This window comes from Rhinatrema bivittatum, chromosome 5 (genome assembly GCF_901001135.1).
Source record: "Rhinatrema bivittatum chromosome 5, aRhiBiv1.1, whole genome shotgun sequence".
Classification (NCBI taxonomy): domain Eukaryota; kingdom Metazoa; phylum Chordata; class Amphibia; order Gymnophiona; family Rhinatrematidae; genus Rhinatrema; species Rhinatrema bivittatum.
In genome coordinates, this window is record NC_042619.1 from 259260079 (window position 1) to 259285223 (window position 25145).

General features: G+C 47.4%; 1 protein-coding gene across 2 annotated transcripts in view; it reads left to right on the forward strand.

Moving 5' to 3' along the window:
• Positions 1-3619: 3619 nt before the first annotated feature.
• ADGRA2 (adhesion G protein-coupled receptor A2) overlaps positions 3620-25145 on the forward strand; it is a 273188-nt gene continuing 251662 nt past the window's right edge. For both annotated transcript variants that reach the window (XM_029603893.1, XM_029603894.1), the window contains exon 1: positions 3620-4496. In XM_029603893.1, coding sequence (XP_029459753.1) covers positions 4225-4496 — 272 coding nt within the window. In that variant the 5' untranslated portion in view covers positions 3620-4224. The remainder of the gene's footprint in view (positions 4497-25145) is intronic.

The following is a 25145-nucleotide window of genomic DNA, read 5'->3' on the forward strand; positions in this document are numbered from 1 at the left end:
CCTTTCACACACACACATCAGCTCCTTTTCTCATTCACACACTCACCCTCACACAAGCTCCCTCCCTCTCTCACGCTAATACCAGCACTCTCTCGTACGCACACAATCCCTTTCACTCACACACACTCTCATACAAGCTCTCTCTCTCTTTCTCACGCACATACACACACCTTCCCTCTCTCTCTCTCATACACCACCTATCTGTCTCTTACATACACCCCCCCCCCCCTCACACAGGCTCCCTCTCTCTCTGGCACGGACACCTTTACACAGGTTCCCTTTCTCACATACATACAAGCACTCTCACTCCCTCACACAGGCTCCTTCTCTCTGTCTCTCTCTCTCTCTCTCACACACACACACACACAAATAGAGGCACTGTCATATACACACACACACACACACACACACACACACGCACTCTTCCAATCTCTCTCTGCCTCACAGGTTCTCTTGGCCTCTCCTTTTTCCTTCTGCAAACATATGGGCTCTGCTCCCAGATCTCTGCAGCCTATCTCTTCTTTCTTTGGCCATTCCCAGGCACTTGCCTCTCTCTTCTGCTGCAGATGGGATGGGTTCTGCTTGTGGCCCACTGAGTACCTGCTCCGCTTGTGGCCCACCAAGTCTCTTCTCCTTTTGGCCTTAAGCGGGATGGCCTCTGCTCGTGGCCCGACGAGTACCTGCTCTGCTTAGCCCTAAATGGGATTGGGTCTGCTCGCAGCTCCACACGGCTGCTTTTTGCCACCTCCTAATGGTTGGCTCCCTAGGTGGCCATCTAGTTTGCCTAGTGGACTTGCTGGCTGTGCTCCTCCCCCTACCCAGAGCTGGCTCTGGCAAACTTCCCCTCCCCCTCACCTACGGCTGGCTCGGGTTTTCTGCATCTTGAAAAAACTGAATAGCACTGGCCTTGAGTGCCAAGTGCTTCATTCCAGGTACAAGCCTGTGCTGATCTGGAGCAGGCCACCTCGGCACATGAGGCTCCATCCCTTCCTCCTTCCTGCTTTCTAGACTGCCTCCCTTAGTTTTCTATGCATCTTTTTCTTTGTTCTTGTGGCTCAGATATGTAGGATGCAAATGCCAGTATTTGAAATATACAATATGAAGGTGGAAAGGAAATACTATTCTCCTAATTAAAAAAAAAAAAAGGGAAATGGGAGGCCATGGGGAGTTCCAAGATGGCGATGTAGACGGACGTGCTCGACGCTGCTCCTCTCGCTTTTTTCCTAAATACCGACCTGAGGCTTTGGGTCGGAATATTTCCTTCAGAAAATGCCCCATAAACCCAGCAGAGCCCTTTCTTCCTCAGGAGCAGAGATTAATAACAGAGTACGCCGCGCCAACTCTAGGAGTGCGGGCTTCTAGCCCCATTGGCGAAATGGATAGAGGAGACCCGCTGTTGCCCGGGGAAATCTCACTAAGCCCGCCTGATCCTAGGCAACCTACCTTAGCTTCCCCGCCGAGTCTCGCCGCCGCTGCACAGGAGAAAGGTGAGAGTGTCATCGGACGACCTTTGCCGACCGGGAGCGCCGGCGATGACCCAGAAGAACTGCCCGTTTCCAGCCTGCCGAGATCTGGGGATCCCAGGGAGAGGGGAGCGGCTGGAGGTGCCGATGCCTCCGTAGGAGAGGAGAGAGATGCAGCGAGAGGAGCTGGATTGACCAACGTATGGGCAGAGGATATTCTCTATGGAGACTCGTGGCAGGTATGTCTAAGTTAATTAAGGAACAAACCTGTCGAATAGAAGAAATGGGAAAGAAATTGGGCTCAGTAACAAGGGATAACCAGTTGGCACAGCAAGAGCAAGTGCAGGCTACTGAGTCTCTAAAAACAGAAGTTAAGAACTTGCAAGACACTTCTGCTGACTTGGTGTGGGACTCTTTAACTTCCCTAAGAAGACTGGAGGCGGTTGCAAACGTTTTAAGACATTTAAATATAAGGTTGCTGAACTTTCCTCAGATAATGGGTGAATTACCACTTATAACCTTTAATAGATATTTGCAAGAGGCTTTCAAAATTCCCTTGGAACAGATACCCCCAGTGAAAAAGAAATCAGTTTTCTGGTCCAGAGAACTGGTAATATTTCAAAAGCAGAAGAGATTAGGCCTGATTTCCTAAATCTTACCCAATATCTGGAAAACTCAGAATTAGAAGTGATTGAAAGAGCTGTACTATGTGTTTCTCTATACTTAGAACAAGACTTTAGTCTTATTATGAAAGCTTATTTCAAACATGTAAGTGTACCTTCTCAAGGACAGCCTGTTCGAGTGTTTCCTGATCTAACCAGACCAACACAACTTTGACGAAAAGCATTCCTTTCTATGAGACCTGAAGTCATGGCTATGGGGGTGATTTTCCAGCTTCGCTACCCATGCAGATGTGTCAGAAAAATTTCTAATAATACCTTTATATTTTTCAACCCAGGCCATTTGAAGAACTTCTGTAATAACAGAAGACAAACACCTACCAGTGATTAATATCTTGGATCAAAGATTATCGATCATCGGTTACCTTGTAGTGTATGAAATAAATACTCCTCAATATATGTTAGAAATTACTCCCCCCCCCCCCCTCTCCTTTATGTTTCCTTTTTTAGGTCTGAGATATGAGATTTTTGGGCCGGGGTCATGAATATAATGTTCCCTGGAATCCTTTAATTATCTTTACTGAAGCTGTGGTTGTAAAGAATTTCCTTCATTTCTTGAACTATGTTTCATACAAAGTGTATTCTTTGTTTAATTGCTAAAAATGATAAATTAAAAATTTAAAAAAAAAGGAAATGTCTTTTTACCTTTTTTTATTAGGGGAAATAGAATTGAACTTTTTAATAAGTGATCTCTGCGTAGACAAAACCGGAAAGAAAAATGTTCCCAATGCTATGTCAAACATTGGAAACTTTAGGGTGTATTTCTAGGAATAAGGAGCCTTCCATCTCCAGATGTCCTATGGCAAGGGTGGCCAACTCTGACCCTCCAGAGCTATAAACAACCAGACTTTCAGGATATCCACAATGAATATGTATGCAATAGCTTTGCATAGAATGGGGGCAGTGCATGCATATCTATCTCAGGCATATTCATTGTGAATATCCTGAAAAGCAGGCTGCTTGTGGTTTTCAGACAGGACTTGGCCACCCTTGTCTTATGGGTTACAGCAGCGATGGCAAACTCCAGTCCTCGAGTGCCACAGGCCAGGTTTTCAGGATATGCATATTTATTGTGGATATCCTGAAAACCTGGCCTGTTTGTGGCATTCGAGGACTGGAGTTCGCCATCACTGGGTTAGAGGAATCCCAGAGATCCAGAAGGGAGTCCCAGAGATCCAGAAGGGAGTCCTACGGGTGTAAGGAAAAATCTGAGGGGATCTTTATTTGGGGGCAAGACCAGTGATCCCAGAAAGTCTTTCAGTTGGTTCCCATGCTAATAAAGTCATCTGAATCTGCCAGAGCTTCCGAATTGCCAGTGTGTGAAATCTCCCATGAGTGAGCTTAGGCGCGGTAGGACGTGGACCCGGGCTCCTTGTGTAGCTGGGCGATGGGAGCCGCTAGGACCCGGCGGCCTCCAGTGTGAAGCTGCAGGAGGAGGGGAAGGAGGAGGCGGCGGCGGCGGCGAGGGCTGGGATTCATCCCAGCATGGAGCAGCGGTATCTGGAGTCCCGGAGAAACCTCCGACAAGAGAGAGAGAGAGAGAGAGCAGGGCGAATCCGCTAGCTCCCATCATTTACTGAAAGAGAGAGGGGAGGACAAGCAGAGCCCGATGTGAAGGGGGATCATTTCTCCTCTATAGGAGGAGCAACAGGGACAAAAAAAAGTTACAAGGAAACTGCAGAGAAAACAGGCTGGGGAAAAAAAAAAAAAAAAAAAGAAGCAGCTTCCTTGCTGGCAGATCACTTTTCTTCTTGCATTTTATTTACAAGAGATCATTAAAAAAAATTAAAAAATTACAGTCTGTTCTTTGCCATGCAGTTTGGATCCAGAAGCCAGGAAAAGAGAAATGAATAGTGGGATAGGGAACAGATACTGAAGGACGGAAGAACCGCGGAAGACCTCCGAAGGACGTGCTCGAGCTCTGCCCCCCCCCCCCCCCCCCCAAGCCTTGCCTTATGGCCGGGCGGCGTGCGGAGCCCTCGAGGACCTAGAGCCGCCCCGCCAGCCGCTGGGTTGCAGGAGGCTGATCAGACCCGGGGGGGGGGGGGGAGCCGGCGGAGCCCTTAGGATGGGCTGACGCGATGGTCCCAGGCTGGAAGCTGCCGCCCTGCTCCGGGATGCCGCGGGGGGTTGCCGGCGGCTGCTGCCGGCGGCTGCTGCTGCTGCTGCTGCTCTCCTCCGCCTCGGGGCTGCAGGCTTGCCCCGTCCCCATCCACAGCTGCAAGTGCGTGGGGGAGAGGGCGAAGCAAGGGCCCGGCCTCCCCAGCGCCGCCCGGAAGAAAGTGGTGTGCAGCAACGAGGAGCTGCAGGAGCCTCCTGCCCCCGGCCTCCTGCCCAACCGGACGGTCACGCTGTGAGTACCGCGCGCGCGCACCGCTGGCCAGGCGCGCCTGCTCGCCCGGGCCCGGGGCTCCGGCAAGAGCTCGGGTCCCTTCCGCTCTTCTTTCCACTTGTCAGTCACGGCAGCTGTCGCCTGCTGGCGTCTCCACTCTTGCATTTATTCTTTCTCCCAGCTTTCTCCTCCGTTCTCTTTTTTTCTGTCATTCTTTCCATCCTGCTCCCCTCCTGTTTTTCGCTGTCTCGTTCTTTTTTTTTGTTTGTTTGTTTCACTGTTTTCCTAGCTCCTTTTTCTTCTCCTCGATCCATTCGGTTTGGTGAGTTGCGCGTTCTTCTTCTCGCTGTGCTAGGACTGACTGTGGTTAGTTGAGACGGTGCCCGTCTAGATGTGTGTCTGGGGTAGAGATCTTATATTTTTTGATTTCGGCGCAGGGAAGGGAAGTCTCCTGACTGGGCGCCTTTATTGCGCGCCTCTGCCCGGTGCAGTCGGGCAGTCCTTTCGGCTCAGCTCTCCAGTCGGGCTGCGGGAGAACGCGAAACATAGCGCATGCCTTGGTGTCGTTAGGATGCCGCCGGGCACCGGTGATCCTTCTTCCCTCCCTCCTTCCTTGAAAGATGACTTACGCTAGGTTGAGAAAAAAAATATGTAAAGGTTTGGGAAGGGGTAAGTAAATAGGTGGAAAATGCGTGGTGCACTTTACTGTCTATAGGCTGGAGTTATTCTCCTCTCCCGGGGTGGGGGCATCTGGAGAAGTCGCTTTGAGATTTGCGCTGCAAAGGAGTCTGCAGCAACTTCCTGGTGGGAAAATAAAATCCGATTAGATCGGGGCTAGGGTGGAGGCGCCCCCCTCCCCAGCCGTGTCACTTCGGTTTTACTGGCCTGGTCTTCTTCTGCCTCTGCTGGAGGGGCCACCTGTGTGCTATTCGGGCTCAGTCCAAGAGTCTCTCTGTTCCCGTAGCACGGCTAGTTCTGGAAGTAAGACTATGGCAAATAAAGGTTATCTGTATCGCTCCATGGTGAGACCACACCTTGAATACTGTGTACAATTCTGGTCGCTGCATCTCAAAAAAGATATAATTGCAATGGAGAAGGTACAGTGAAGGGCTACCAGAATGATAAGGGGAATGGAACAGCTCCCCTATGAGGAAAGACTAAAGAGGTTAGGACTTTTCAGCTTGGAGAAGAGACGACTGAGGGGGGATATGATAGAGGTGTTTAAAATCATGAGAGGTCTAGAACGGGTAGATGTGAATCGATTATTTACTCTTTCGGATAATAGAAAGAATAGGGGGCACTCCATGAAGTTAGCATGGGGCACATTTAAAATTAATCGGAGAAAGTTCTTTTTTACTCAACGCACAATTAAACTCTGGAATTTGTTGCCAGAGGATGTGATTAGTGCAGTTAGTATAGCTGGGTTTAAAAAAGGATTGGATAAGTTCTTGGAGGAGAAGTCCATAACTTGCTGTTAATTAAGTTGACTCAGAAAATAGCCACTGCTATTACTAGCAACGGTAACATGGAATAGACTTAGATTTAGGGTACTTGCCAGGTTCTTATGGCCTGGATTGGCCACTGTTGGAAACAGGATGCTGGGCTTGATGGACCCTTGGTCTGACCCAGTATGGCATTTTCTTATGTTCTTATGTAAAAAAAAATTATCTCTCTCTCTATATATATAAGGCAATGCTTCTTTATTGGACTGACTTCATTTTCTTGTCTGGCTTTATTTCCATCAGAATGAGCAGGTCAGAGCAAGAGGTCCCATTGCCAGAAGACACAAGTGACATGCAATGTATTGCAAGGGTAGGGGGCAGGGAGAGCGCCCATACTGCACGCTGGCTTCCTAGCCGAGGCCCCCCCTGGGATGGCCAGGAAATCAGAGAGTGTTTATTGTGGTTGGGTCGCTGTTTGGGGAGAGACTGAGAAGTGGAGCGGTTTCCTGCCGTGCAAATGGAGATAGGGGGGGATGTGGCGGTGCCACATCCCCCCCCCCCCCCCCCAACACGGTCAGGTTTCTTTTTCCCGTTAAAAGGTTGCTTTCCGCCGTTTCCCGTCTGCATTGCATCGGCTCGGAGCCTGATTTTGTGAGCGGAATTAGGATACTGGGAGACAGCAGGAAAGGGGATAGACTCTCGGGCACTTCGGTTTAGCTCCTGCCCAACTGACCCCCTGGGGTTAGTTTTCCGATGAAGTGGACGTTTGATTGTTTTGGATCAGGCAATCTTGGACAGATGACATAGAAACATAGAAATGACGGTAGAAGAAGACCAAACGGCCCATCCAGTCTGTCCAGCAAGCTACGCACTTTATCCATTTTTTCCCCTTTTTCTCTCTCCCACCTGTTACTATTGGCTTCCAGTACCCTCCAGCCCTAATTCCCCTCCACCCCACCACCAATTTAGAGAGCAGCTCTGTATCTCATCCAAGTGACATCCAGCTCAATTAGGGGTAGCGACCGCTGTAACAAGCAGGCCACCCCCTTGCCCCATACTCTTACCCACCCCTGTTTTTATTTTTTTGTTTGCTTTTTTATTTTTTTTTGGAGATAGCAGCCCTCCATCCTTCCGCTCCGTGAAGGTGGAACACCAACTACTGGCCACTGGCATCCCGCTCCGTGAATGCCTCTGTGGCTACTGCCGCTCCGTGCAGTGTTTTGCTGCCTCCACTTTATTCACGCCCTCTAGATTTGATGGATCCACAGTGTTTATCCCACGCCCCTTTGAAGTCGTTCATCAAAGGTGTAATAAAAATGCAAGATTATTTTAAGCAAGAACTCTTGCACATAGGGCAGTTTCTACCTAGCACGGCCATCTGTCCATCATTTGAGGGATATTTTGATGTGGGCACTGATCATTTATAGATAAAGGATTGGAGTAGTTTACAACTCTTGGGTGGTTTGTTGCCACAGATGACCAGAAGGCTGACCCCCGACCCTAATGGGCACTAAGTTTATTCAGGCTATCAAATAAGTACATTCATTCCACTGTCACAATTCAGCCAAAAGACCCATGTGAAGTAGTACTGAGGGCCAGAGCTGTGCCACTGTGCTATGGGTTCCTCTTTCATATGTCTGTGCAGTGCAGTGCAGGTAGCACCGGGCGAGAATTCACATCCTGGTAATATTCCTGCAACAAAGGGTTCAGGGTCTGCATACAGGTCAGACAATTTAGTCAAGCTGTGAGGTGAACAGGGATTCCCAGTTTGCTTCCCCTCCCCCCCCCCCCCCCCCCCCCACTAGTAGTACGATGCTGAGCAAGTTACTTAAATTCCCCGGACTCAGAGACCATTCACTTTAAGGATGGGGAAAATGCCAGGCCAGCTTTGGCCTGGCATTTTCCCCATCAAAAATCCTAGGATATTTTCATTGATCAATCTGGAACAATTTTTGCACTGAAGGGAAATCTGGAGCAAAGATTTGATAAATCTTCTCCCTACAAAACGCCATGATATTCAGCAAATGCCATTTGATTCTTGAAGGAAATCAGAGACATTATGGAAGGAATCCGCTCCAATTTGCTAAGAGAAAAAACAAAATTTGAACCTGAACTGCCAGCTTGTAGCAAACGCCTTTCAGCCTGTATTGGCTGCTCCGAGAAGCCTTTCCTGGGCTTTGATAGCTCCAGAACTCTCCTGATAGCTGTGATTTCTAAGGGGCAGAATATTTGCAAAGTCTGACAGGTTTTGATACCTTTTTAAATCTGTCGTCCTGCCCAGAGAACCAGGAGGTATCTAGATTAAGCAACTGCCCTCTCCAATCTGTAACTCAGACTGAGAATCTGAGGCAGGCAGATGCGCACAAGGCTCAGTCTCTTTATTCAGACTGATTCCTTTTGCACTCCCATAGTAGATAGATTCCACTTCATCTCAGGCTGTCTCTTGTATCTTTACAGCCAAGGATCCTCCGTTCTTATTCCAGGCTTTTTTTAACTTGACTAAATTGTCTGACCTGTAAACCCTTTGTTGCAGGAATATTACCAGGATGTGAATTCTCGCCCGGTGCTACCTGCACTGCCCAGACATATAAAAGTAGATCCGATAGCAAGGGGCAGAGCTCTGGCCCTCAATATTACATCACATGGGTCTTTTGGCTAAATTTTGACAGTTTTGGGGTTTTATTGTACCATGACCGGGAAGCTGTTCCATGCATCCACCAGACATTTGGACCCTAGAAGTCCATGCTTCTTTCTCTGAGAGCTATATAAGCACTGCCTCCTTTACTGATGCAGGGAGCAAGGGCAGGTTGGACTCTGAAACCCAGAACTCCTGTGGGGCAACCTGCAGTACTGCCACTCAGCCACCAGGGCGGCCCAGACAGAAGCCTGTATTTCCTACCATCTGAGGCCTGGATTCACCAATTCTATCGCAGAATGGTGAATCCAGCGAAAATGGGGGGGCGGGCCTGCGAAGGCCGGCAGCCTTCGCACCACCGCACTACTGGCGACGATAACTTTACTAACCTTATCGCTGCCAGCGAAGACACCGCCGAGTCCGCCTCCTCGCCGCCCCGACTCCGCCCCTCACCACCCCGACTCCACCCCCAGCATGCTACCGCACGCAATAAGCCTTTGAAAATGACCCCCTGAGCTTGCTGCTTGTGTTTGGTTTCATCTGCAGTATCCTGTCACTTGAAGGGTATTCCTTGCACAAGCTGCATCATCTCTAGGGGCTTGATTGCCTCCTTTTCCCTTTCCTTGCTTCCTTTAAGGAAGGGCCTGCTATAAAATGTGCCTGCGGGATGAAGGCTCCTCCGCCATCCCCCAGAGACAAGGGTGGACTGCAGTCCGCTGCATATGCTGAGACCGATTCACAAAACATTTTGACGTTGTATGCTCAGTAAGCAGGTAAAGATATTGTCAGCTGACACTTGCAAAGTTAATAGAGAACCCAGGAGAGGTTGGTTTATCCTAAGTACATTGTATTGTTCTTATTCTCTTCCTTAGTTTCTCATTGTTTCCCTTTGCTCTGATTTTGTTTTCTTTTTATTCTCCCAGCCTCCCACTCTCTTTGTGTCTCTATCCCCTCCCTCCCTCTCTCAGGATGACCTCTATCCTAGTCAGTGAGATGGAAAAAGTGCAGTCTTTGTAACCAGACGTGGAGAGTGGAGAAAGATACGGCCAACCTTACTGTCAAAGGCAGGGTACTTTAAACCTCTTCCAGATGTGCAAGTCCTAGAACAGAGCTCGCTTATGCGAAAGGCTTGATTGCAGTGAAATTACATATCGTCTAGGGGGATATTGAGTTTCCAGCTTATGATCTCCTCCTAGTTCAGTTCAGGCTTCCATAGAGGGCTTGTTTATTTTGTGAATTTGCAAGCCATAAACAAACCAGCATGCAGGAAGCCCTGACCCCCTCCCCCTTTACAAAAACACACTTACCCCAGGCTGGGGGGGATTGGGTAACAATTTTGGCTTGCGTGTTGGAGTCCTTGCCAAAGAAATGCACATTTAAAAAAGGAGAGTCTTTCCTTCCCCTTATATCCATACATCCCTTCCAGGTCAGAGAATGATTATTATCTGTTTGGTGTGCAATGTGGACGTTGCAACACAAGTCGGGATAACAAGGGAGAAGCATTAGCTGTAACCCCAGTGATTCTATTTCCCAGAAGTCTAGAGCCAGTTCTAGAAAATTCAGGGTTCATTTTACTGTCAAAACTGAAATCCTATCAGGAAATTCAGTATAATTAGGAAGCAGCTCTCCCTAACCCGTTCCAAACCTGAGGACAAATATAATTTGCATGTTTCTTGATACTTGTCCCACTTTGTCAGCAAGTCTCTTTTTAACTCTAATACTAAGACCATCCAATTTAGTATAGAAACAGTGCAAAATACATCATTAAATATTCACTGTTGTTTGGAGTTCTGCATGTATTGGTATTCTTGTGACAATCAGCACAGCAGCACCCGTATTGTCTAGCGTTATAATGGTGAGCATAGCTAGGTAGATAAAACTATCCAAAACCAGGTATTCGATGATAAAGACATTGAGGAAAAAAATATTCTTAATGTTTCAGTTGGTTTTAAATTCAGAATAAATTAACATTTTAAAAGTTTTTATTGGCAGTATCATTTGAGACTTTTGTGAATGTAAAATGTATATAGCTCAAGCATGAAATGAAACAGCTGCAGTGAAGTGTTATGGCTGAGTACAGAGTGTCACAGGCCATAGGAAGGCTGAGGAAAACCCATCTACCAAGCAGGACAGACTTAGAATCCCGACCAGGCCTCTGCCTCTGGGACACTGCTCCAGCTTGCGTCTCACTGCCCACACAAAGCATTCTGGGATTTGTAGTTCTCTTTTCTATGGAATAAGACTACAAAATCCATAATTTTGGACATGGCTGGAGATTTGTGCATCAGCAGACACACAGCCATCTGGTCAAATGATTTTGAAAACCATAATCTCATGACATTTTAAACAGAAGACCAGGGTCCTGCATTCCTTGCCTTTGACTTTAGCTAGGGTAATCATGGTAATCATCTCCAGTTGAGCTGGTTTTGTTTGTGGGATTTATTTTAACTCCTTCAGTTTTCATATGGATGCTTTGAAACTGGAATTGAGAAGGCCAGGAGTCCTAGTCAGTGTCACCCTGCAGGAGTCCAGGGACCAAAGTGTCTTAGGTCGGAAGGTAAAAAAAAATGCTACTTGGGTTGAAGTCTCCACCTGAAGTTAGACGAGCAGTGTGCCCTCACCTCTTCTTGGTGACCTAGTGGCCAGTAGCTACCACTGCTATCTGCTTGATTAGCCCCCGATCCCCTCCACTCTTACCCTTGCCATATAAAGAGCTTGACCTTCAGCTATGCTGCTGTCCAGAAACGGTGCACCTGCTCTCCCATACCTCCGCCTCCGTCTAGCTGGCCGGTTAAAGATCCCCACCTTGCAGAGGTCTGGAAGAGAATTAGTGAATGAAGTGGTCATGTGGAAGAGCGCCTTTCTTTCCACGGGAAGTGTGCCGCGTTCACCTGTCTTTTATTTCATTTTATTTGTTTGTCATATTCCTTTCACGGAGGGGGGGAAGGGATGGTGACAGATTGTTCCAGTCACATCAGGATGTTTTTCCTTTCTCTCTTCCCATGTTTCTTGTGAGACTTGGGAGGACAGGAAGGGATAGTTACTGTGTGCGGAAAGCTTTTGTGAGCAGCTGCCGGTGACTCGAAAAAAAAAATGCCCTGGCTTTTGCCACCAAAATCTCTGAGAAGAAATGTTCTGTATGGTGTAACTAGATCAGAACAGCCAGTGACCCAGGTCCTGGTTTCTTATCTGATTTTATAGTCCCCTCTGCCTTCCATGTCAAAGGAGCACTGAGCATATCCGAATGCATCAGGGAGAGGAACCCTAAAGCCAGGGCTGGCCCAGTAGTCCCCATCCAGGCGTACGATCACTTGGCAGTGCTGCATTCAGATTGCAATCAGTGACATTGTTAAAGCTTCAGCAAGAGAGGCAGTCCTCGCAGACCTCTGTCAAGGACTCGGGCACAGAACCTCTTTTGGGTTTCTGCAGGGGAACTGCCTGCAGTTCAAGTCGTCTCTACCAGGAGCTAAGGAACATTTTCCGATGAAGCGATAACCATGTAAAATGCATCAGGACATTAGCAGGGTCTGGGGCATTTGAGTTGCTCCCTAAACTCCACTGACATCATTTCCTTTCAGCCAGGAGACATGAAAAGCCCCAAGTTGGGCAGATGCTGAAACCCTCCTTGAGTATCCTCTACCCGTTAAGGAGAAAAGCATTAAGTGAGGGCGGTTTATTCTTTAAATCCATAAAGCTGCTAGTGGAGTGAAAGAGGATTAGCTGCTAATAACACTTGTATCTGTCAGTAAGGCATGAATCGGCATGTAAAAGGCATTACTGGGCCCTAAAGAGGATTAAGAGGATGAGAAAAAGGTTGTTACAGCAGAAGCTGCCAACAGGCTCCCTCAAGCAGCCCAGCAACCTGGGTCCTCTGATCTTTCTAATTTTCTACATCAAGAGCACCTACGCTGCAGGAGAACCGTGCGCCCCCTCACCCAGCTCACCTCCTTCACATGGCAGTCGTGGCTCCAGCACAGTGCGCTTTTCTTTGGTGACATTGGCTCTGGCACAGCTCCCTTCTGGGCCTCATGCTGGCAGGAGTTTGCCACCCCCAAAATTTTGGCACTCTAGGCATCCACTTAGTTTGCCTAATGGAAGCACCAGCCCTGCCATTCACCATGGAAAGAAGTCAATAACCCACCCAGGATCTGTTAAAAGATTCTCATAAGAACATAAGAAATTGCCATACTGGGTCAGACCAAGGGTCCATCAAGCCCAGCATCCTGTTTCCAACAGTGGCCAATCCAGGCCACAAGAACCTGGCAAGTACCCAAAAACTAAGAAGATCCCATGCTACTGATGCCAGAAATAGCAGAGGCTATTTCCTAAGTCAACTTAATTAATAGCAGGTAATGGACCTCTCCTCCAAGAACTTATCCAAACCTTTTTTAAACCCAGCTACACTAACTGCATTAATCACATCCTCTGGCAACAAATTCCAGAGCTTAATTGTGCGTTGAGTGAAAAAGAACTTTCTCTGATTAGTTTTAAATGTGCTACTTGCTAACTTCTTGGAGTGCCCCCTAGTCCTTCTATTATTCGAAAGAGTAAATCGACTCACATCTACCGGTTCTAGACCTCTCATGATTTTATAAACCTCTATCATATCCCCCCTCAGCTGTCTCTTCTCCAAGCTGAACAGCCCTAACCTCTTTAGCCTTTCCTCATAGGGAAGCTGTTCCATCCCCTTTATCATTTTGGTCACCCTTCTCTGTACCTTCTCCATCGCAACTGCAATGACCAGAATAAGGTGTGGTCTCACCATGGAGCGATACAGAGGCATTATGACATGTTCCATTTTATTCACCATTCCCTTACTAATAATTCCTAACATTCTGTTTCCTCTTTTGACTGCCGCAGCACACTGAACTGACAATTTCAATGTATTATCCACTATCTTTTTTCTGGGTGATAGTTCCTAATATGGAACCTAACACTGTGTAACTATAGCATGAGTTACGTTTCCCTCTATGCATCTTCTTACACTTGTCCACATTAAATTTCATCTGCCATTTGGATGCCAAATCTTCCAGTCTTGCAAGGTCATCCTGTAATGTATCAGAATCCACTTGTGATTTAACTTCTCTGAATAATTTTGTATCATCCGCAAATTTGATTACCTCACTCGTCGTATTCCTTTCCAGATCATTTATATATATATTGAAAATCACCGGTCCATAGTACAGATCCCTGAGGCACTCCACTGTTTACCCTTTTCCACTGAGAAAATTGTCCATTTAATCCTGCTCTCTGTTTCCTGTCTTTTAACCAGTTTGTAATCCACGAAAGGACATCGCTTCCTATCCCCTGACTCACTTAATTTCTCAACATTGTCCTTTACTCAGCTCCCCTCTGATCCCAGGACCAGCCATTCTCTGTATCACAGAGCACGTCATCAGTCCTTGTAGCAGATTGGCTTGCACAGTGTGGTGTCTGTGTTAGCATTTTTTTTTTCAGTTTAGTGATTTGGAATATGTCAGCTTTGGAATGTGCATCTCTAATATCTTTGTAATTTGCTCGGTACAAGAGGAAATGCATTTCTGTTTCTCTTTCTCCGGTGTTGCACTGTATGCAGAGTGTGGCTTCTCAGGGTTTCCATTTCAATTTTTGCATATTAATAGTAAAGATGGCAAATAAAGAGCAAATAGTCCATTCAGTCTGCCCAGCAATTTGCTTATGGTAGTAACTGCTGTTCTGTGCAGGTTACCCCCATGCGTTCTGGGACTGATGCCGTGGCCAGGCCCGGAGGCTAGGTCCCAACACCTGGACCTCAGCCTAGACCAGAGCTTGGACCCAGACCTGACGCCTGGCATTAGCTTAGGTCAGAGCTCGGGCCCTGGCCTGATCTGGGGCCCAGCATGGAGACCGGGTTCTTGTGCTAGGTCGAGAGTTGCAGTTAATAAATATCTGCAGATCCAATAAGAACTGAATCAGTCTGCCCAGCTGACATTTAACTAATTGGTCACTGAGGTGCATATGGACTGTTACCTCTGCTGGGTCATAGGGTATTACTACAGCCCAAGAAGGGCACAGGACAAAATAAACAAACCCTGAAGAGAATGGAGTATGAGCATGCCAGTTTCTCTCACCTTAGATTCCTACTGGTCAGGATGCAATGAGGAAAGATAGCACTAGAGGAGGGATCCCCAAGATTTTCAGAGAAAGAGCAATATCAGACATTTGAAATCATGGAGAGAGCGGACTGGGAGAGACCCTCAGACTTTGCTGAGCAATGAGTTTTCTGCGGCGAGGGGGGCACGCCTCATATTTGGCCTGTTATTGATAGGGAATTTTGGGAAAGGAGGAAATCGGGGGCAGGGCTCATATGAGTGTCATTAATAATATTTCTACATTTCATGGCAATTGGCAACTACACCACACTCCCATAAACTGTGCCCTCTGAGGTGTAGAGGTGGGGAGGCTTGTGTGTAGCACACTCCCTTTCACCTCCTCCCATCCCTCCCTCACACACTCCCTCTATCTCCCACTCACCTGTCCCTCACCTCCTACTTTCAGCTCTGCTCCCACATCCTCTTACATACTTCCTCCCCTCTCTCACACACTCTCTGTATCTTCCACTCTCCTGTTCCTCACCTCCTACTTTCAGCTCTGGTCCCACATCCTCTTACATACTCCCTCCCCTCCCTCCTCTCTCTCACACACACCCTCTATCTCCCACTCACCTGTCCCTCACCTCCTACTTTCAGCTCTGCTCCCACATCCTCTTACATACTTCCTCTCCTCTCTCACACACTCTCTCTATCTTCCACTCTCCTGTTCCTCACCTCCTACTTTCAGCTCTGGTCCCACATCCTCTTACATACTCCCTCCCCTCCCTCCCCTCCCTCACACACTCCCTCTATCTCCCACTCACCTGTTCCTCACCTCCTCCTTTCAGCTCTGCTCCCACATCCTCTTACATACTTCCTCCCCTCCCTCCCCTCTCTCACACACTCCCTCTATCTTCCACTCTCCTGTTCCTCACCTCCTACTTTCAGCTCTGGTCCCACATCCTCTTACATACTCCCTCCCCTCCCTCCCCTCCCTCACACACTCCCTCTATCTCCCACTCACCTGTTCCTCACCTCCTCCTTTCAGCTCTGCTCCCACATCCTCTTACATACTACCTCCCCTCCCTCCCCTCTCTCACACACTCCCTCTATCTTCCACTCTCCTGTTCCTCACCTCCTACTTTCAGCTCTGGTCCCACATCCTCTTACATACTCCCTCCCCTCCCTCCCCTCCCTCACACACTCCCTCTATTTCCCACTCACCTGTTCCTCACCTCCTCCTTTCAACTCTGCTCCCACATCCTCTTACATACTTCCTCCCCTCCCTCCCCTCTCTCATACACTCCCTCTATCTTCCACTCTCCTGTTCCTCACCTCCTACTTTCAGCTCTGGTCCCACATCCTCTTACATACTCCCTCCCCTCCCTCCCCTCCCTCCTCTCTCTCACACACTCCCTCTATCTCCCACTCACCTGTTCCTCACCTCCTACTTTCAGCTCTGCTCCCACATCCTCTTACATACTCCCTCCCCTCTCTCACACACTCCCTCTATCTCCCACTCTCCTGTTCCTCACTTCCTACTTTCAGCTCTGCTCCCACATCCTCTTACATACTCCCTCCCCTCTCTCACACACACTCCCTCTATCTCCCACTCTCCTGTTCCTCACCTCCTACTTTCAGCTCTGCTCCCACATCCTCTTACATACTCCCTCCCCTCCTTCTCACTCCCTCTGCCCTACCTCTCAGCCTCCCAAGCACCGTGCTTCTTAATCTTTTGCTGTTGTACCTAGTTTTTCCGGCAGCAGCTTTCTCCAGCCCTGCGGAGCCCTGGTGCTCTTCTGTTGCTGATTCCTTCTCACCCGAGAGGGGGGTGAGAAAAAAATCTTCTGTCAGCCTGGCTGCCATAGGAAATTATATGGTAGGCCACAAAACTGAGCTCTGTGGTCTGGATCCAAGCTTGTAAGTGCGATAGGGTAAAACCAGAACTAGCTCAGACTGTTCAGGTGGAACAAAGACAATTTGATAACCTGATTGTACATCTGGTATTGACAGATGTGGTTTGCAGGGCTGGTGCAAACGTGTTAGGCATCCTAGGTGAACCTTCTGCCATGCACCCACCCCCCTCCGACCCTCCCTCAGTCCCGGCTCCGACCTTATTCACTGAGATGCCTCTCGTGGCCCGCCGAGTATCTGCTTTTCTCAGCCGTGAGCAGGATGGGCACTACTCGCAGCCAGCCGATTCAATGCTTCTCTGGGCCATGAGCAGGATGGGTGTCGCTCGCGGACCACCGAGTCTCTACTCCTCTCGGCTGCGAGAGGGATAGGCTCTGCTCGCTCCCCCACATACCTGTTCTTCGCCACCCCCTAATGGTTGGTGCCCTAGGCAACCGCCTAGTTTGCCTAATGGTACGCACCGGCCCTGGTGGTTTGTATTGTGACTGCAGTAAATTAGAGGATTTGAGTAAAGTCATTTCAAACACCTTTATATGCCAGCCAGGCATGTAATCGTTGACCACCTCAAAGCAGCGAGGAGCAACCTATAGTCCTGGGGGAATTCTGCGCTATTGCGGAGTGCAGAATTTAGCAATTCTTCGCAGAAAATGGCAGAGGAGAACCCGGCATGCCATGAACGGAGCGTGCCATTTGCAATGAAGATGAAGGCCCCTGCGTGTCTCGGGGCGCACTCCACTCGCGGCAAAGATGAAGGCCTTGGTGAGCATGAATGAATGTAGAGAGGTGTGTGTGTGTGTGTAAGGATGGGGAGAGGGTTGTGAGAGAGTGGAAGGGGGGGAGGGGAGAAGGGGGAAGGGAGGGGTGTGAGAGAGAGGAGGGGGAGGGGAGGATGAGAGATGAGGAGGGGGAAGGGGGAAGGGGGAGAGAGAGAGAGCAGGGGGAGGGGGTGTGAGAGAGAGAGGAGGGTGGAGGGAGTGAGAGACAGAGAGCAGGAGGGTGAGCAGGGGAGTGTGAGAGAGACCAGGGAGGGTAAACTGGGGGGGTGAGAGAGAGAGCAGGAGGGTGTGGGTGCCAGAGAGAGGAAGCCTATATGAGGAGAATGTGAAGGAGTGTGTATATGTGTGAGAGATTGGGAGCTCGTTTGTATAAAAATGGGAGGTGCTGGCCTGTGTGAAGGGATTGTGCACATGTGAGAGGTAGCCTATGTGAGAATGTATGTGTGAGAGAGAAAGGGAGCTTGCTTGTATGCAAGAGAGAGAGCCCTGTATGAGGGGATGTGTGTGTGTGCGAGAAAGTGAGGAAGCCTGTATGAGGGTGTGTGTATGTGTATTAGAGAGAGGGAGCATGTGTGTGAGAGAGGGAGGGACAGAGGGAGCCTGTGAGAGGGGCAGTACTGAGAACGGGGTCAAACTCTGGGACTGATTAAGCCTAGAGATGGAGGTGAGAGATTCTGGCAGGTGGAGGAGCTGGGGCCTGAGAGGGTAAAGTGGCCAGGGGAGTAGGGAGAGAGAGTGGAAGGGACACTGTTACAGTGAATTTCTAGGGAAATTCTGCTCAAAATATTTAAAATTCTGCATCTTCAAGTATTAACTTTTTTCTGTATTCATTTAAAATGTAATTACTTAAGGACCGTCATGTAAATTGTGTTATTTTGAATTTTACAGAATTTTAGGTTTTTGTGCACAGAATCCCCCCAGGAGCAAACCTAGAGGTTAGAGCAATGGACTGAGAGCCAGGGGTCCCAGGGTTCAAATCCTGCTGACACTCCATTCCCTCAGTACAGACTCCAAGCCCACTGGGGATAGGGAAAATACCTACAGTACCTGAATATGATTCACCAATGAAAAGGTGTGTGATAAATAAAATCTAAGTATTCTTAAAGGGGGCAGAGTAACCTAGTAACATGCCCTTAGTGTTGGGGATTTGCACTTTCTGGTCTCTGGCAGCTTCCCCGGTTTTCATTCAGGTAGTTAATCAGATTTCACATTGGCAGAAACCTGCAGGATTCATTTTGTGTTGTGCTCACGCTTAATGATGGGCTTAACATCACAACTCCTTCCACGTGTGTTTAATCTGCTTTCAATTCCTCCCCTTACCTACTAGAGAATACTGGGAATTTGCTCTGCAATCTCTTTCTGGTGTGAGCACGGGCAGAAGTCAATGCACTCACCATCCTGTGAGACGCCAGTATGAGGCTGGGATTGCACTGCTCCGTTAATCCCATCCTGCAATGGGCTCTGCTTGTATGCGACATGTCCGGGAAGGGGAGCGCGATCCTGACCGAGTCCTTGCTCCCAGCCTGTGCCTTGTCCTGGGTGGGGGAGGGAAGGCAGTTTTAGAGCCTTGGGTGCCACCTTCTTGTATGGAGGCCTGTGCTGCCCTTCACACAGCGAAGGATGCGGAGACTTTGCTGAGCTCAGCCATCCCTGGAACCCTTTGTTTTCATTCTCGCCCAACACAGCTTTGCCCTATTAGATTCTGATTTGCTAAGGGCAGTACGGACCTTCCCCCTCCCCCCTCCCAATACCTTGACTGCAGTTCCATTTGAGAGCAGGGTATTAAAGTTTTTATCTCTTGCATGTGTGTTCCCTGTGCCACTGACGATGATTTCTACTCATTTTTCTGTAGTGCTTCTTCATGCAGGCAAGTTCTGTACAGATACCCATGAAGCAGCTCCTGCTCTCTGGAGCTCATAATTTAGTCAAGACACACAGACAAAACAAACAGGAGGACTCAGGAAATGTATTTGTTCCAGTGAACGTGGTTGTAGAAATAAGGGTCAATATACCAGTTGCATGTAATATTTTTTTTTATTGGACTAACTCAATACATCTATACTCCTTCCATCACTTAAGTGGACTAACCTTACAGCCACAATAATTTTGCTCGGTGATCTCCACAAATAGGAGGGGTACCCCATTCCTGGCAGCACCCCCTGTGAGGATGCTAGACCTGGTAGCTCCTGCCTATATGACTGCAGGTGGAGATAGAGCGCTGTGTGGCATTTTTTAGTTAGTTTTCTGAGTAGGGCCTGTTCCGTTTTTGTAGGTCCCCTGTTCTTGTGGCCAGGCCTCATGGCCCAAAAGCATAGGAGAAGAGGAGGCATAGCTTTTTCTTTTTAATGCTCTGTCTGACTGGAAGGGTTTGCCACAGACTTAGAAGGTGGTCTGTGAGGGAGTTTACAGGAAACTCCCTCAAACCATCTTAAGGGTCTGGCCACAGCTATCAACCCTGGTCCTCCTTAAGGATCAGCCCTACAAGGGATTCTGGGTGAAGGGAGGCTCTCTTCACCATACTATAAGGAGTCAGAGCCCAGAAGGGTTAGATGGGCCCTGGGAAACAGGCAGGAAGCCAGCATATGTGAAGACCAATTATGTTTGAGTTTGTTTGTATCCAGCACTGCAAAGTAAACTATTTTCTTTCTGTTTGTTTTTCACTGTAAATGAATTTGCACCTAAGGAAAAGGCCAGAGTCTGCCTCCTTATTTCTTTTGGCTGTTTCCTAAGCCATGACTGGCCACGTTACCTCATATGGTGGTAGTAGTGGGGTTCTTCTTACCTAAGCGGGAAGCACAGGTAGAAGCCCACAACCTCAGTAGAAAGGAACAAAAAAGCCCTACAGAGGTTGTTTTTCTTTTTCCTGGGGCCTCACTGTTCCACTCACCCAGCCTAAGTTACAACAGGCCAAGGAGGTTAGCCCCGCATGTGCAGTCAGGGTTCAGCAGAGAATCAGGGCTGGACAGTCGAGCAGGTTTTTTTAAACTTTTCTTCCCTCTTCTTTCTCTGGAGAGATACACAGTTTGGAGGCCACTGGGAAAGCAGGGAAGATGAAGCAAGTGATCCAAACTCTCGCTACAGGGCAGCAGCATTTGCAGACTGCCCTTCAAACTCAAAATGAGCAGGGTCAGGCACTGTGAGAGCAAGTTATGAAGCAAAACATAGTGCTGACTCAGGTATACAGGCCATACAGACCGCTGTGACCAGGCCACCTCCCTTGTCATCGATACTACTTAAGATGACTTGGAAAGAAGACCCCATTTGTTTCCTAAAACATGTTGAAAGTATAGCTTGGCTGACATGCTGGCCAGAATATAGGTGGACTACCTATCTAGGGAATCTACTCACCAAAAGTAGTCAAGATGCCTTCCAAACCGCCAGTCTGGAAGGGAGGGCCACCTACCAGGAAGTCAAGGCTGCCATTCTAGAAAGAGTGGGACTCATCCCTGAAGCCTACTGACAGCGATTTCGGCGGGGAATTCTTCAAGCTGAGGAAAATCCAATAAACTTATTCCAAACGACATCCTTGAGTCTGTGGAAATGGCTGTGCCCAGAAGGGAAGACCAGAGTGGAGGTAGCCAAAGCGGTTCTGCTGGAACAGGTCCTGGAATGGCCTATGTGGCAGTGGATCTGCTGACACCCAAACCTTATGTTCGAAAAAGCACTGGAAGTCAAAAAGGCACTGGATCATCGCCATGATTCTCAGAGAAGCCACTTGACCCAGGTAGAGGTCAACGGAGTCCTAAGAGCCAGAGGCCCTGACAATCAGTAGCACAAATCTATTAGGACTTTTCACCACAATGAAGAATTGACATTTCCAAAGCTCTTCCCCTTAGAAGATCCAGACCTGTATCATAAAGACTCTAAGACTACTAAATCCCAGAGGCAATGCAAACAGGAAAAATACAGTTATGCTGCTAATCTAAAGGGAACCAGGAAAGGTCAGAGCCAGAGGAAGAGCAGCAACCCACCCAGGATGTTATACCTAGCCCCTTTGAATGGGAAAATGGAGCTTCAATAGGCCCAGAGGGAAGATGAGTCCTTTAAGTGGGCCTGGAGTATATACAGAGGATGGATGGAAAGCTATTTCCTGGAGCACAGATTACAGACCCTATTCTTCCTTATATTGTAATGAAAGGGGACCTATTTTAACAAGTCACAAAGGGAAGTGTGGAAGGGGAATTGATAGAACAACTCCTAGTTCCCAAACCAGATCACCCAAATGTTATGCAACTAGCGCACAGCTATCTTTTAGGTGGTCACCTGGGGGAGGAAAAGATCAGAGAGAAAATATTGGCACAGTTTTATTGGCTGGGCCTACATAAACAGGTCCAATTGTATTGGTAGTCTTGCCCTACCTGCCAAATCACAAATCCCTTCTGGCCAAAAGGTACGGGCAGTACCTCTTATACCAATGCCCATCATCAAGACCCCCCTCTAGTAGGGCTCTTAGAGAGATCTACTCGAGGAATTAAGTACATCCTCAACATGGGTTAGAGTTAAGTTTTTACCAGTTGCCGTTGTTGCATTTATTGCACTTGTTGTTGATTTTTGACTTATTTAACTAGTTCACAACTCTGTATTTCTTGCCTTTCTCAGTTTGTTATATCCCCTCCCACTCCCTGTTATAATGTAGTTTCCTCGCTTTTGTTAATATGTAAACCGGCATGATGTGCCTATCTAATGCCGGTATATAAAAGTTATTAAATAAATTAAATAAATGGGTCAATGGGTACTAAGAGATAGGCTGGCTACACTTGGGGAGAGTTCCCTTTCCTTTGCGCAGGAAAGGGCTCCCTAGAATGGGTTGAGCCCTAGAGTGGAGCACGAGCCTTCAAAGTGTGGCAAGTCGACGTGGAGGAGGTTCCTATGTGAACAGCACTTCAACATGGATTGGTGGGTACTAAGAGATAGGTTGGCTACACCTGGGGAGAGTTCCCTTTCCTTTGCGCAGGAAAGGGCTCCCTGGAATGGGTTTGCCCCAAAAGTGTGGTGGTTCCTTTGGCATCTAGTGAATACCCAGAAGCTATTAACTGCTTATGCACTTCAGCTGATGACAAAGGAACTTGAAGAGCTCTCAGAAATAAGAAAACTGCTACTCAAGTCCAAATCTATAATATCAACCTATGTTGACTTTGTACCCTACACAGTGCCTCTGTAAACTATGGGAACACAGAGGATGAACTAGAGTGCAACTATTACCAGTTTTCTATAGTACTAAAAACATTAATGTTGGCACCTAAGAAAGATTTAGGGAAAATGGCCCATATTATGAAGGTCATGAAAACTATTGAGCATTAGATATGAGCTTCGTTTTTTTCTACCGGGTCATTTTTTGAGTCGGACGCTTCGGGGTAAAGTTTGTTTTTCCTCAGTTAGATTTTTGGAAAAACGAACAAAAACTAAACAGGGAAAAACAAAACCAGACTAAAAAATGACGCGGGAAAACGAAGCTCAAAAAAACCCACCCAAGCATTAAAATTCACTTTAATACATTAAATACAACCCCCCCCCCCCCCCACCATCCCGATCCCTCCCCAAGACTTACTAACATCCTTGGTGGTCCAGCGGGGTCCCGCGAGGGATTTCTCTCTCCGTGCCGTCTGACTTTCGGGCCTGCCTCGATCAAAATGGTGCCGATAGCCTTTGCCCATACTATGTCACAGGGGCTACCGGTGCCATCTTGTGCTTCTATCATGTGACAGGGACTGACCAATGGCACCGGTAGCCCCTGTGACATAGTATGGGCAAAGGCTATCGGCGCCATTTTGAATACTGGCAGCCGACGGTCTGAGTGCAGGAGGTCGCTCCCGGACCCCCGCTGGACCACCAGGGACTTTTGCAAAGTCTTGGGGGACCCTCCTGATCCCCACAAGACTTGTTGAATGAGTTGCTTTTTGGTCCTTTATAAATGGAACAAACTGAAACTTATCTCAGTTGGAAAATGTTTTGGGTTATTCATGTTGGGAAATTGCATGCATAGAATGCAAATTGTGTGCACAAATTGCTATTTGTGTTTGCAATATGCTGAAATGAATGACCTGAAAAATCTGAAGAAAAAAAAAGAAATTTGGTTAAAAAGGCACTGAAAATGAGAGAACCAAAAATAGTTGCACATCCATAGTGTTGGGACAAGAAGAACTGGAGTCAGAGATGGTGAAGGATAGAAGAGGTGTAAGAGAGGAGAGATGAGATCCAGGTGTGAGTGGGTAGAGAATGAAAGGAAATATAAGAAGAAATTTAAAGGCAGGGAAGACAGAAATAGAGAAAAATGAGATGAAATGGAACGAGAGATATCAGAGGAGGTGAGGAAGTAATGAAGACTGAAAAGAGAAGAAAAGTAAAATGAAAAGGATAACTTGGAAAATGATTTAGGAGAAGACATACAAGAAGAAATCAGACAGAATGAAAGACCAATGCGAAAAACCCCTTCTTCTAGATAAAGGTAGTAAAACAACATTTTATTTTCAGTTTGGTGACTAGAATATATAACACAGTGATCTAGTAGCTATACATTTCCTGGAGTAAATTGAATTATTGGTATGCTTTGTTGACTTTTGTGGAATCAGTGCAAGTATTATCCACAAATGTTGAACATTTCCAGATGTAAATATCTCTATTGTGACTTCTAAAGAAGGAACTTCTGTGGTTTCTAAAGCTCATGTCCAATATGTTGATCCAGTAAAAGGTTTGAGAATCTGCCAAGAATGCAGTGATTTCATGTAACATAAGAAGTGCCATGCTGGATAAGACCATGGGTCCACCTAGATCAGCATCCTATCTCTGACATTTCTTGCTGCCCACTTCCACGGATAAGTGGTGGCTTTCCCCAAGTGTTCTTGGTTAATCATTGTCCACGGACTGTTCTTCCAGGAACTTGTCTAAACCCCTTTTAAATAAACAAACCTCCCATACCAAAATGGTACTAAGTGCAAGCACTCAAACAGAATCAACCCTATTCATGAAAAGGCAAATATTACACTAAGCCCTAAATAAGTTCAATTAGGAAAGCAGAACAAACCAGTCTGCTAGAAATTCCTATAGAGAAACTACATACTAGCAGAATACCTCACCTCACTTACACATGCAGAACACAGACAGACCCTCACCAAATACGGAATAAAGAGACCATAAAGTATAAACAGAAAGGTATAGACTTAAACTGAATTGGAAACTGCAGCATGGTAGATTCTATGCAATGAAGCAATGGAAAAACAGAAACATCATCAGTCCTCATAAATGAAACAATAAAACCAAGAAATATAAATCAATCATAATAAACCATACTAACACAAAGAATATTGTCAAACAGATGACTAGAATAACATCCAATAATTAAAACTTTCCAAACAATAAAATATTTAAAAATAACACACATAAAACTCCTAATAATTAAAACGAGAATAGAAAAATCCCCTGCTTACCATACCTGAAAACTTGATTTTCAGTCTCCCTGAGCTTGTTGTGGATTAGAGGTGGACACAAACTTTTTTTCATCCCCGTTACCCAAGGCAGGCTCCCATTCACACACATACACACACACACATCCATCCCTCACAAGCAGGCTCCCATTCACACATACACTCCCCATCCCACAGGCAGACACACAAACACATACACACACCCAATCCCCAGGCAGGATTCCATTCACACATACCCATCCCCCCCCAGGCAGGCTTTAATTCACACACACACACACAAACACATCCCCCCCAGGCAGGCTCCCAGTAAGACATACACACACAAACACACACCCATCCCCCCAGGCAAGATCTCATTCACACACATATCATCTCCCCCAGGCAGGCTCCCATTCATACACACTCCCATCCCCCAGGCAGGCTCTCAAACAC